General features: G+C 33.1%; 1 protein-coding gene across 1 annotated transcript; it reads left to right on the top strand.

The window, feature by feature from the left end:
• Positions 1-7,276: 7,276 nt before the first annotated feature.
• Positions 7,277-11,718, top strand: LOC144837124 (uncharacterized). The gene is made up of 8 exons (XM_078692133.1): positions 7,277-7,843; positions 8,563-8,691; positions 8,951-9,092; positions 9,296-9,325; positions 9,496-9,558; positions 10,019-10,063; positions 10,346-10,408; positions 11,189-11,718. Exons 1-8 carry the CDS (start codon positions 7,316-7,318, stop codon positions 11,716-11,718), a joined length of 1,530 nt encoding a protein of 509 aa, XP_078548259.1. The 5' UTR covers positions 7,277-7,315.
• The last annotated feature ends 748 nt before the right edge of the window (positions 11,719-12,466 follow it).

Genomic DNA, 12,466 nt, shown 5'->3' with positions numbered 1-12,466 from the left:
ATAGGAATAATAATAAATCCATTCCACCAATCCAGAGAATAATAAAGTTCTTCGATATTAATACCACCGCGCGCGATAATGTTACGCAGACAAAAATGGTGATTGCGCCCTCTTTAAAAAATAAAGTTTAATCACCCAACATGTTTGTCAAACACAAGAAGTAAGTTTTGTTTCATTATTATCATACCATTATCATATACGGAATTCTTTATACTGTATTGTTTTAATGGCATGTGTTTTTTTCTTTTAATTTGTTGAATCTTATATTCGTATCCTAGGCTCTATATTGCTAGTAGGCCTACTAGGCCCTAGGCCTACTACTAACTGGGCTGGGGCAGGCCCTACCTCTAGCCATGCTCTAGCTAACAACAAAGGCCTACTACTAGCCTAGGCCTAGGCTTTTAACCCTAGCTAGGCCTACTACTTCTATAGTAGTAGGCCTAGTAGTAGAGTAGTAGGCAGGGAGGGAATCTCGGCGCTAATGCAGTTTCGTACCCACCCTTAAAATTACTCAAAATTGATTCAATTCTTCATTCAACCTACTCACGAGTTGTTTACAACATTATCTGCAAGCACAACGTCATTGTAAAAAATCGATAATTTTTTATTTTTAACTATTTTTAATCAATTAATAATTGAGCACCCTTTAGAAAATCATTGCCAGCTAGCTTAGCGAATATCATCGCTAGGCCTGCCGATAAAAGTACGGAGGCCTCATAGGACATCAAGAATTTAAACAGGAAAGAAGATAAACAAAAAGAAGAAATGAAAGAAATAAAATAGTGTAATCAGTGTCAGCAGAAGTAAAATAAATTCTAGTAATTGAATGGAAAATGCGTCATATCACGTTTTTATTATTTCAATAAATTATATCTTTCTGTTTTTATTGCATTTCTTATTTCTATGTATTTGAAGAGGTCTTTCATAGGTGAATAAAAAATGTTAATTGCTACGTCACTTAAAAGTCAAGTTATAAGCCAAGATACTTACAGTGATAACATTATTAAAACGATTAACTTGTCATAAGCTCCTTGTTTATTGTGTTATAACATTAACAATGTAGCTCAGGATTAAACAAAGTACTGTAATTCTTTTTATTTCATTTATTTATTTGACCTATAAACCATAATGTAAAATAAACTAAAACAGAGGAAACTTGGTCAGTAAGTACTTATATCTTCTAAAGTCAGCAGTCCCTTATTTATCTTCTTTCCTGTGTGAATACTAATAAAATAAAAAAAAGCAAATTACAAATATAACATGATGATTAATACAACAATAATAATAATAATTATTATTTATTTATTAAAAATACGAAACTCTTGTCGGACTTTGGGAAATAATGCAAATTATTATTTTGTGCGTGCTTTAAACATTAGTAACTACGCCCTCTATATAGCGCAACCGTAGAGTTAATGTCCCGTGAGGCCTCCGTACTTTTATCGATTGGCGATGATTGTCGCGAAGCTAAGCTGGCGATGTATTTCTGAAGGGGTGCTCAAATATTAATTGATTAAAAATAGTTATAAATAAAAAATTATCGATTTTTTACAATTTTATGCTTGCTGGATGTTTTAGACAACTTGTGAGTATGTTGTATGAAGATTTTGAGTAATTTTAAGGGGTGGGTACGAAACTGCATTAGCGCCGCCACAACATGCTGTTAGGTAGTTAGAAAACAGACATCAACTGCATTGTGATTGGTCCTCAGACAAACGTAAACACATGGATGAGGATGTTTTAACGTTCATGCTCGACTCATTGAGGAGATCAGGGTTAACATTTTTTTTAAACCCACAAGAAAAGTAGAACAAAAAATTGACAAGCAGAGAGTCGGCCCTGCAACCCCTGCCTCTGGGGCTATACCCTCATCAATACACCGAGCCATCTATCTCGTTGGTCGAATCTGGTTTTACTTTGTATGTGAATAGAGAAAAAATATATTTTATACGTAAGCTTTTTAACCAACCAATCAGAACTGAGTTGACGTCGTTTCTATACTTGAGTCACCACAAAACAAACAGGCCTTTCATGTAATGGGGTTTCCCTGATCTCACAACAAGCATTCAAACACAGTGTTGTGGTCTTAGACCGGGCGCCCGGAAGATTTATTCATGTGAAAAGATACAAAAGGTTTGATGATGTAGTCAGCCTGTACATGGGGCCTGTGGGGATCATAACATAGGGGGTTAAAAATGCATTTATTCATGTGAAGCGATACAAGGATAAACTTTTTTGGATATCATTCGCAGTGGGCTACTATTGATTACATCACCAAACAGCAACATTTTAGGGCCACGCCCAAATGGGTTTATTCATGTGAAGCGATACAAGGTTGAATCTTTTTTTAATGGCAGCAGTACATATTGGGGATGACAAGCTCAGACAGCAGCCCTAAAGGTCCGCAGTTCCCCCTATTCGGCTATGTACTCGGCGCGTATGTCGTCTAATGACGTTCAGCTGAGTTAGAAATACGTGATACGGACTCGGACTGACAATAAATTCACAGTAGAATGCTAAAACAATAAAGAGAGCAGTTGTTTCCTGTACCAAATCATCAAACATCAAACTCTTAGGAACTCGCCCAAAATGGGTTTATCCATGAAGTATGAATCATTTAAAAAAAATTTTTTTTTTTTTCACTTTATCCGGTACACAGCAGCTCAAATGCCCGAGGCTCCATTCGTGATCAACAATGTTGATAATACAAACACATTCACGATAACGACTGACTTTTATTGTATAATTTAAATATATCTTTATTTTGGAATAATAAATAACACCAACAAAAACACTTAAAATAACCAACAGTAGATTTGTATTTTAGGGTAACATTTTGAACAATCAATTATATCAAAATCATTATTTCGATCAAAATAATATAATTTTAGGAATATTTTTCAGATAAACTAAATAATTACACTCATAATGATCAACACCGGTACCGATTATTGTACATTATTATTATAACTCGATTTAAATATTGTTTTTAATTACACACTAGACACTAGTACTAGATATGTCTATAATATGAAAAAAGGCAACGAAATCTAAATTTGCAACATTTTTTAACATAACATAACATAATAGTAAAGTAAATAATAGTTCGAATTCAACATAATCACTTAGAGAATTGGTAAGGTATAGATTAGACTATCGATTGCACACTATTACTGTATTTTTACCTCAATTTAAATTTTAAAAAGTAACCGTTTTCATGTGAATTAGACTGATAAAAACCAACAAAAAACTTAATTTGCTAACATTTTAAACATCGTTACTTGTCTATAATGGATCGACTACTGTATCGATTACTGCACAACGTTTTACTTTAACTGAACCAAAGTAAAATTTTTAATTGTTACTGTACTAACATTAGACAGTGATATCTGATAAAAGGCAACATTAATAATACTGGACCATATTAAATATCGTCCACAATGGATCGACTACTGTAATGATTATTGCACAGTATTTTACTATAACTGCCCAAGTCAAATTTAAAATTGTTACTGTACTAACATTAGATGACAACTGGAAAGAAGAAAGTCAAGGAGATCAACTGTTCGTCATTGCCACCATGTGAAATCACACTCACTCAGCATCTGTTGAGGGCAAATTATGTATCTATTATGTGGAGACGCGCTCATACTCCTCAGCCAACACAAAACCTACACCCACTAAACTATGGATGGGTTGATAATGGTGATGGAAGGTATGTACCTAAATGGTTTGATGGAAATGCTCTATATCAGATACGTTGATCCACACTCGGAACAAAGTGCTGAATCAAACACAGTTCACAGATACTGATGCAGGAATATTGAAAGAAAGTGACGATGAAGAACTAATAAATAGAAATAATAGATTTTGAAGCTGAAATCGATGATGACCAACCTTGGAGTGATGACAGTGAAAGTGACTGTGATGATGACGAATAGAGAAACTCAAATATTATGCAATTACGGCTGATTTAATAGTTTTTAATCGTTTACATAAAACATTTGACAGTTTTAAAGTAAATATTGTATAATATATCAAATATAAATACTGAACTATTTGATCCATAGATAGTTGGCAAGAAGAATCCAGTATCATTACAGTGTGATATAATCAAATTTATAAATGACGCTGTCACAAATCGTGTAAAAAGAAATCCAATAGCCCCTATTGGTTTTATTGTATCGTGTATTCTGTTCAGCTAGTAATGGAATATGATGAATGTACAATATTCAGTTATTTAATGCATAGAGCCAGTAACCTCGATGTCTTTGCTCAATTGTGCTTTTACAGTGTGTCGGTGTTACACTGCATGTAAAATATTCGACCTGGGTTCAGTTAGAGAAAATAATGTGCAATAATCAATACAGTAGTCGATCCATTGTGGATAAGTAACGATATTTAATTTGGTCCAGTATTATTAATGTTGCCTTTTATCCGATATCACTGTCTAATGTTAGTACAGTAACAATCTTAAATTTGACTTGGGCAGTTATAGTAAAATAATGTGCAATAATCGATACAGTAGTCGATCCATTATGGATAAGTAACGATATTTAATTTGGTCCTGAGTATGTTGCATTTTATAAGATATCACTGTCTAATGTTAGTACAGTAACAATTTTAAATTTGACTTGGGCAGTTATAGTAAAATAATGTGCAGTAATCAATGATTTTGATATAATTGTTTTTGTTGTTGTTATTTAAATTTAATACAATCATGAGGCAAAACTCTCCCTTAGCAGAAATGGTCCACAGGCCTGTCAAGAGTGTCAGCCCATAAAACACACAATTGTAATTTGATTATATTAACTGCCCATCAAATACAACCCAAGGGTACTATTAGGTCATTTACAACAAGGTCACCTGGACAGCTCATGAACATTCCTACATGGTTTTCAGCAATTTCTGTAGTGAAGTGTCTGTCACACTCCAGCTGGCCTCTCATGTGTGTAAAGATAAACAATCAGAACTCTAAATTGTTTAAAACAGACCAAGATTTATTACCCGGATTTTTTCAAAAACCCGGGTGAAATGGACTGATTCTGCTAAGGGAGAGAAATGCCTAATGATAATTTATAAGTAGGTTAAGTGTTATAACGTTCGTAAAGCCACAAAATGTTTGTCAACTGTCATTGCATGGTTCTGTTCAGTAGAGAAAAAAGATCCGGTTTGATGGCCTACATATTGGTGGCGTACTAGTCAATCCATCATCAGAAGTTCGTAACCTTGGTGTACAACTTGATTGTAAAATGACCATGGAATTACATATCAACAAAATCTGCCGATCTGCTATTTTACATTTATGTAACATCGCCAAGATCAGACGTTACTTGAACCATTGTGCAACAGAGCAGATCGTACATGCTTTTGTTACCAGTCGGCTTGATATGGGAAATTCCCTGCTGTATGGTCAAAGAAGCAGTTGCTAGTGTTAAAAGATAGGACATAATTATCAAAAGCCGGTGAGCAGTCTTAAATTAACAAGTAAACTTAAATTGCATTTTCTCGAGAACTACTTGTCCAAAAAACTTCATTTTTGTACAAGAGGCAAGAGTTATAATTTGTGATTTGTAGTTTTAAAACTTAATTAGATTTAATATAGAGGTTTTTTGATGCGAGTAGTTTACAAAACCTATTTCTTTTCAAATTCACCCGTGTGTTTTTCGCGTTGCTGTTCTATTGTTAGCCGACTGAAGCTATTGTTCGTTGAAAGGCTGGTTACATAACCTGTACACCAAACTCGTATACACATGATTGTAGTGAAATTAGCCTCAATCACACAGCATAAGACACACACTTTTGGTGAAAATTGGGTCAATGTCAGGAGGCCAATTTTGATTTGGCCAAGTATCGTGCTATGCACGAAGGCTAGTTTGTTTGTTTGTTTGTTTGTTTTTTTGTCATCACTCTAGCGCTCACAGTTTTGATTCGAATGACTCCAAATTACTACCATACATGTCACCTGGTGCAAGGACGACACTGCCCAATTTTGGTTAAAATCCGGACCATAGTTCCAATTCTGGACCACTTTTAAAAATTATGCTAGTGTTAAAAGATAGGACAGAATTATCAAAAGCCGGTGAGCAGTCTTAAATTAACAAGTAAACTTAAATTGCATTTTCTCGAGAACAACTTGTCCAAAAAACTTCATTTTTGTACAAGAGGCAAGAGTTATAATTTGTGATTTGTAATTTTAAAACATAAGTTGATTTAATATACAGGTTTTTTGATGCGAATAGTTTAAAAAACCTAATTCTTTTCAAATTCACCCGTGTGTTTGTCGCGTTGCTGTTCTATTGTTAGTCGACTGAAGCTATTGTTAGTTGAACATAACCTTTACACCAAACTCGTATACACATGATTCTAGTGAAATTAGACTAAATCACACAGCATAAGACACACACTTTTGGTGAAAATTGGGTCAATGTCAGGAGGTCAATTTTGATTTGGCCAAGTATCGTGCTATGCGCGAAGGCTAGTTTGTTTGTTTGTTTGTTTGTTAGCAGGATTACTCAAAAAGTAATTACAAGATCTTTACCAAAATGAATAGACAGATAGATATGTGGTCAAGGACCATTTCATTAAATGGCCATTTGGGACCACAGTCCCAATTCTGGACCACTTTTTAGTATACTTTTTTCAATTGAAAGGCTTGTTACATAACCATTACACCAAACTCGCATACACATGCTTGTAATGAAATTAGCCTAAATCACAAACAGCATTAAGACACACACAAATATATATATATTTTTTTTTTACCGGAGAAATCTTATGTAGGAGAATTTTACAGTAGGTATGCACTCTTGGAGTGTCTTTCTAGTTAATTAATGTAATTTGTTTATTTTGTTTTTCTACTGCATTTGCAATTAACTTTGAAATGAAATTTAGTAAAAGGCATTTTTGTACTAGAACTATTGGCACATGCTTGGTTCATGGGCAATCGGAGTAGATAGAGTTAATTTGCCGGAATTTTGATTCTATACTTTTGAGGAAACAACTAGCTTACGAGAATATTTAATTTTTAATTCATTTATTTTTAAAATTTAAAAAACAATCAGTTGGAGGGTTTTTGAAGGCCAAGGCAAATAGACATAGGTTAAGTCACTACTGACAAGTAGGTGAAAATTGGTCACAAAAGATTGCTTTTCTTGAAAATGCCACCCTATACTGCCCGTATAACATTTATTTGAATTGGTATATAAAAAATTTCCGAACCAGATGACACCCATCTTGATTTCCTCCTGGTCTATAAAGATTATATGAAAAACACCATTAAATTAATATCTCACATTTTCATTCTGCAGATCAAATGGCGTTAATTGTGGGCTCTAATGGTGGAACACTTCATCTTAAGGATGAAGACATCAAGTTGGAGATATATGCTGGAGCAATTGAAGAAGGAAAGACTGTTAACATATCGCTTGAAAAAGTATTTGAGGAAACAGACATGCCTGTATCTCATCCACTTAAATCAATATTATCACCTATTGTAAAATGTGGACCAGAAGGCACCACATTCAACAAGCCCTGCTCTTTGTCATTTCCACAAGATGCTGTAAATGAAGAGTTTTGGGAATTCACTTTACTTGTTAAAGATCGCATTCAAGATGAATGGAAACAAATAGCATTGAAAATTGATGAAACAGACATACATTTTACTCTAAACAAAGGTCGATGTTGTATAAGTTTAAATCATTTCTGTTGGTATGTACTAATTGGTCATATAAGAAATGTCTTGCATGCTAAGCAAAAAATAATATTAGGAGTTTTTGGAATGATGCTTGGAAATGATGAATATCAACTTCAAACAAGACTTTGTAAGCCAGGAGATAAAAAGGTAATTACTATAATTAATTTTTAATTTGTTTTCTAATTATGCACTGTAATTATACTGTAATTTCTATTATTTTACTTACATTAATGTTTGAAATTTTAAATACTGTATGTGTTTATTGAATAGTTGCTTTGTCATAATTTCTTCTAGAAAGGAAACGGTTGCTTTTACTTTTCAGTTGATAACATAGATGGGATCTTGTATTTTGTAGATAATAATTTTGGAGGGAACATTAGAGTTTTTGAAGTTCCACTTAACTTGGCAAGAAACTCTTATTTATACCTTAATGTTGCATGAAAAGAATCACAGACACTCAATTTTGAAAATTGAGACTCCTTGAAATTTGGCTAATCAGGTACATAACATACTGTAAAGCTGGACTTCGTACGATTTTTAAAATTTGGAGTATCTGGAATTAGTTTGAACCTAGATCAAATGAGCTTCTTGTTCATGTTGTTTATGGTTTGGTTTGCTTGCTAGGAATATTCCGAAATGTTTGCGTGATCATGTAGCTGCCCGCTTGGTTTTTTTTCAACCAGTTGTGTTTTATTTTTTTTATTTGCTACTGTTATATTCATCTCTATTCGTCCTTCAACAATTACTTATTTTAACACAGCTTTAAAAACTCACCTTTTTAACTCTTATTTTGTAGCATTTTATTTTGAGTGCATTACTCTTTCCTCAGACACACAAATAACATATTAGTATTGTATGTATTTCAGAAGATAAAAGAAGAGCACAAAGAAATCGGTGAGCAGCCTTTAATAGCACCTGTAGATATATTATCTATGTATAAGGACATGAAAATTACTGTATCAGAACAGAAATGGATTGTTCAGGAGAAAGAACAAGTAAGAATATTTGTTTAATATGTACAGTATTATACAAATTATAGGCATGGTAAAGATTATGCATCAACGGTATGTTTTTCTGCAGTAATACCATGTAACTAGATTGATAGAACAACAATCTCTGTTACTATGTAATTAAGCATACTATGCCATGATAGTATGTTGAATTATTGCACTTTGGAAGATGCATAGTTTTTTGTGGTACGTTGTAGCCTTTTTAAGTATTTTTTTTAGTATGAGTTCTCTTTTGTTTTTTTAGACTGTCAAGGCTGAATACTTATGGCGTACAAGACCTTTAAAAACATTTCTTTTAAGACGGGGTAATTCATCAGTAAAAATCCTAAAAGCAAAAGTGTCACTGTCACAAGAGTCAAATGATATTGATCCAGTGGAAGTGAATTGTAAGTATTTAAAATGCTAATAGTAATACAATTTAATTAGCAATTCATATCTACCATATTATGATGTAGCAAAAAAACACTAAATAGTTTATAAAGTACATTGTTGCCTTTATGATAACAGTTGAACCTGTGATAATGTGTCATATCAGACATCCTACCATACAAAATATGGAATGGATTATTGTATATTTTGTTTGTTACAGGTGTTGTTGGAACTGCAAGTTTAAATCCAGGTATGTTATGTTTAATATGGAAATAATTAATTAACTTATTTCTTAATGAAGAATTCACTGTCAACATCATTCAACAGCAAATATATTGTAAAAAGGTATTATGTGCAATAAACAATTTAATTAAATAAAAAATAATTTGGAAATGGACATCTTATTTTGATCATTTTTAGACAGTAGTGATGAGGAACCAAATGAAGGCACATCATCCAGTCACCAATCTCAACAAAGAGAAGGTAAGTTACTAAAAGATAGAGATTATGATATGAAACTGTTTCTCAACCTTACAACTTTTTATGAAAACATGAAACTGACTTTACTAGTGTTTATTTGCACTCTATGCAAACCTTACATCAATATATAATATAATAATAAAAGCCTTTAAACAATATAATCATATATTATTATAGTCTCTAGTATACAACACAACAATAATAATTTGACCAATGGCAGGTGAAGGATTGGATAAGCTCAGATGAGCTGTCGCTTGTTGTAAATTACTCGCATAGTAATTTCATCTTTGTGTCTCAAGTGATTATAGTTAAACATCGTATGCAGTGGATACCTCTTGTAAGTCCCCCCTCCCCCATCAGCTGAATTTGTCATAAGCAAACCCCTCTATAAAATAATTTTTCTGGACCCAAAGGTGTCCACTTACAGAAGGTTCAACTGTAATATTTTTTATTTTATTTGCAGATGAAATTGGGCCAACGAAAAGAAAAAGAAGGAAAACAGGTCAAGGTGATTAATTGAAATTAGTATATTTAAGCTAAATAGATATTTAAAAATATAATTATACCTATGTTTTACTTATCGTAACATAATAAACTAGTAATCAAGTTTGTTAATGCCAATGAATTAGTGCATTTTATTTTAGCAAATGATAATTTATCAATGTTCTAAAGGCAACAACAGAACTCGCTGTCGACATAATTCAACAGCACAGACAACTGTAAAAAGGCATTGTGTACTATAAATATTTTCCTAATTTGAAAATATACATCTTATTTTGGTCTTTTTTAGACAGTAGTGATGAGGACCAAAATAAAGGCACATCATCCAGTCACCAATCTCAACAAAGAGAAGGTAAGTTACTAGTAGATAAATATTATGATACGAAAAGAGATTCTCAACCTTACAACTTTACTTCCTTTATGGAAACACATGATATATACCCCTAACCTGACTTTTACTAGTGTTTATTTGCACTCTATTTATTTTTGTTGCATCGCGGCATGGTCAAAGCTAGGCTTAGCCTTGCCAAAGTGAATATAAAATGATGTTCCGGAAAGTAGGCACGGGGATATTAGGTAGGTCTAAGTCTTCAGCCTAGTCCAAAATGCTGATTGGACTAGGATAGGCCTACTGAGAATGAAAAACCATCAGTATAGAGATAGTAGTATGCCTAGTCCCATGTCTGCTACAGTGTGAGCCTACTAGTACTAGTAGTAGAGCCAGGGGAGTCCTCTATTCATTTTTTCACGTTTCAACTCTAACGTTCAACGCTAGAAATCAAATGTTCGCGCTATCGTTATCATTTTAACTTGATAGTTTAAAAACGATCAAGTCGAACGATTAATGATGATAGCGTCGGCGTATAACGTCGACAGGAAAACAGGCTTATGATCAAAAACGTTTGTGATCACATTTTCAAATAAAACTACCTTGTCTGTACATCTTTTGGACATTACATATTTTCTTATGCAGCATCATCATTTTTGTTATCAATTTTATTTTATTACTAGAAAATTATTATGGTGTTTTAATAGTTCATATTCATAATATTCAAACATTGATTATGATTTTAACAGTTATGATAATTATGCTAAATATATATTGAAAACTTGCTTTTCTTTACCCATATAGATTTCTCAGGGGATGATTTTAAACAGTTGATTGCAGACTTTGCAAAATGGTTTGATGACCGTGAACTTCTTAACAGGCTAAAAGTTCTATTCATTGAAATAGTAGACGACATTGAAGCAGTGAAAAGGGTTACCAGTACAACTGAACTGTTAGCTCTTTTAACTGCAAATGGACAATTGAGTCAAACAGATCTGTCTGTACTGTATGACACAATAAAAGTAACTGGACAATTTGGCTTCAAGTCAGTCATTAAAGAAAAGCTTCGTCCTTTCAAGAATATCAAGAAGCGTAAGGTAGCATCATTTTCAGCACACACAAAAAAGATTTTTAATCTGGGAAAAAGTCTTAGTGATTCAGATAAAGAAACTCTAGATGGACGATACAACTTCCCTGTGGTAAAGAAGTATGAAAACAGCTGGAGTCTGATTTTGGATTTTGTTCCACGAGGGTTGCTGAGTGAAGACAAAATAGATGAGGTTAATAAGTTGTTGGAAAAAAGAGGAAATAAGGATGACGTTGTGATGGTTTAGTTCACTATTAGTGCAATAAACAATGGACTGTAATAAAAAAAAGAAATGATAACAATAATAGTTATTTAAGGATCAGTTTGACTACATTTCACACTTCACATGGCCTATTGCAGCTAATGAGATTTAAAGCCATTCATGTTTACTGTTTTTATTTAGGGAACACTTTGACAACTTTACACACTTCACATGGCCTATTGCAGCTAATGAGATTTAAAGCTATTCATGTCTACTGTTTTTATTTAGGGAACACTTTGACAACTTTACACACTTCACATGGCCTATTGCAGCTAATGAGATTTAAAGCCATTCATGTTTACTGTTTTTATTTTGGGAACACTTTGACTACTTTACACACTTCACATGGCCTATTGCAGCTAATGAGATTTAAAGCCATTCATGTTTACTGTTTTTATTTAGGGAACACTTTGACTACTTTACACACTTTACATGGCCTATTGCAGCTCATGAGATTTAAAGCCATTCATGTTTACTGTTTTTATTTAGGGAACACTTTGACTACTTTACACACTTCACATGGCCTATTGCAGCTAATGAGATTTAAAGCCATTCATGTTTACTGTTTTTATTTAGGTAACACTTTGACTACTTTACACACTTCACATGGCCTATTGCAGCTAATGAGATTTAAAGCCATTCATGTTTACTGTTTTTATTTAGGGAACACTTTGACTACTTTACACACTTTACATGGCCTATTGCAGCTCATGAGATTTAAAGCCATTCATGT

The sequence above is a fragment of the Antedon bifida genome, chromosome 3 (genome assembly GCF_963402885.1).
Source record: "Antedon bifida chromosome 3, ecAntBifi1.1, whole genome shotgun sequence".
In the NCBI taxonomy this organism is placed as follows: Eukaryota; Metazoa; Echinodermata; class Crinoidea; order Comatulida; family Antedonidae; genus Antedon; species Antedon bifida.
This window is presented reverse-complemented; position numbering and strand designations above follow the sequence as displayed.

Bases quoted from the DNA above. Each gene is read 5' to 3' on its own strand.
- LOC144837124 (XM_078692133.1), top strand. From the start codon at position 7,316: ATGGCGTTAATTGTGGGCTCTAATGGTGGAACACTTCATCTTAAGGAT. The intron at 9,559-10,018 runs GTAAGTTACTAA...TTTTATTTGCAG, and splicing joins CCAATCTCAACAAAGAGAAG to ATGAAATTGGGCCAACGAAA. The intron at 10,409-11,188 runs GTAAGTTACTAG...TTACCCATATAG, and splicing joins CCAATCTCAACAAAGAGAAG to ATTTCTCAGGGGATGATTTT.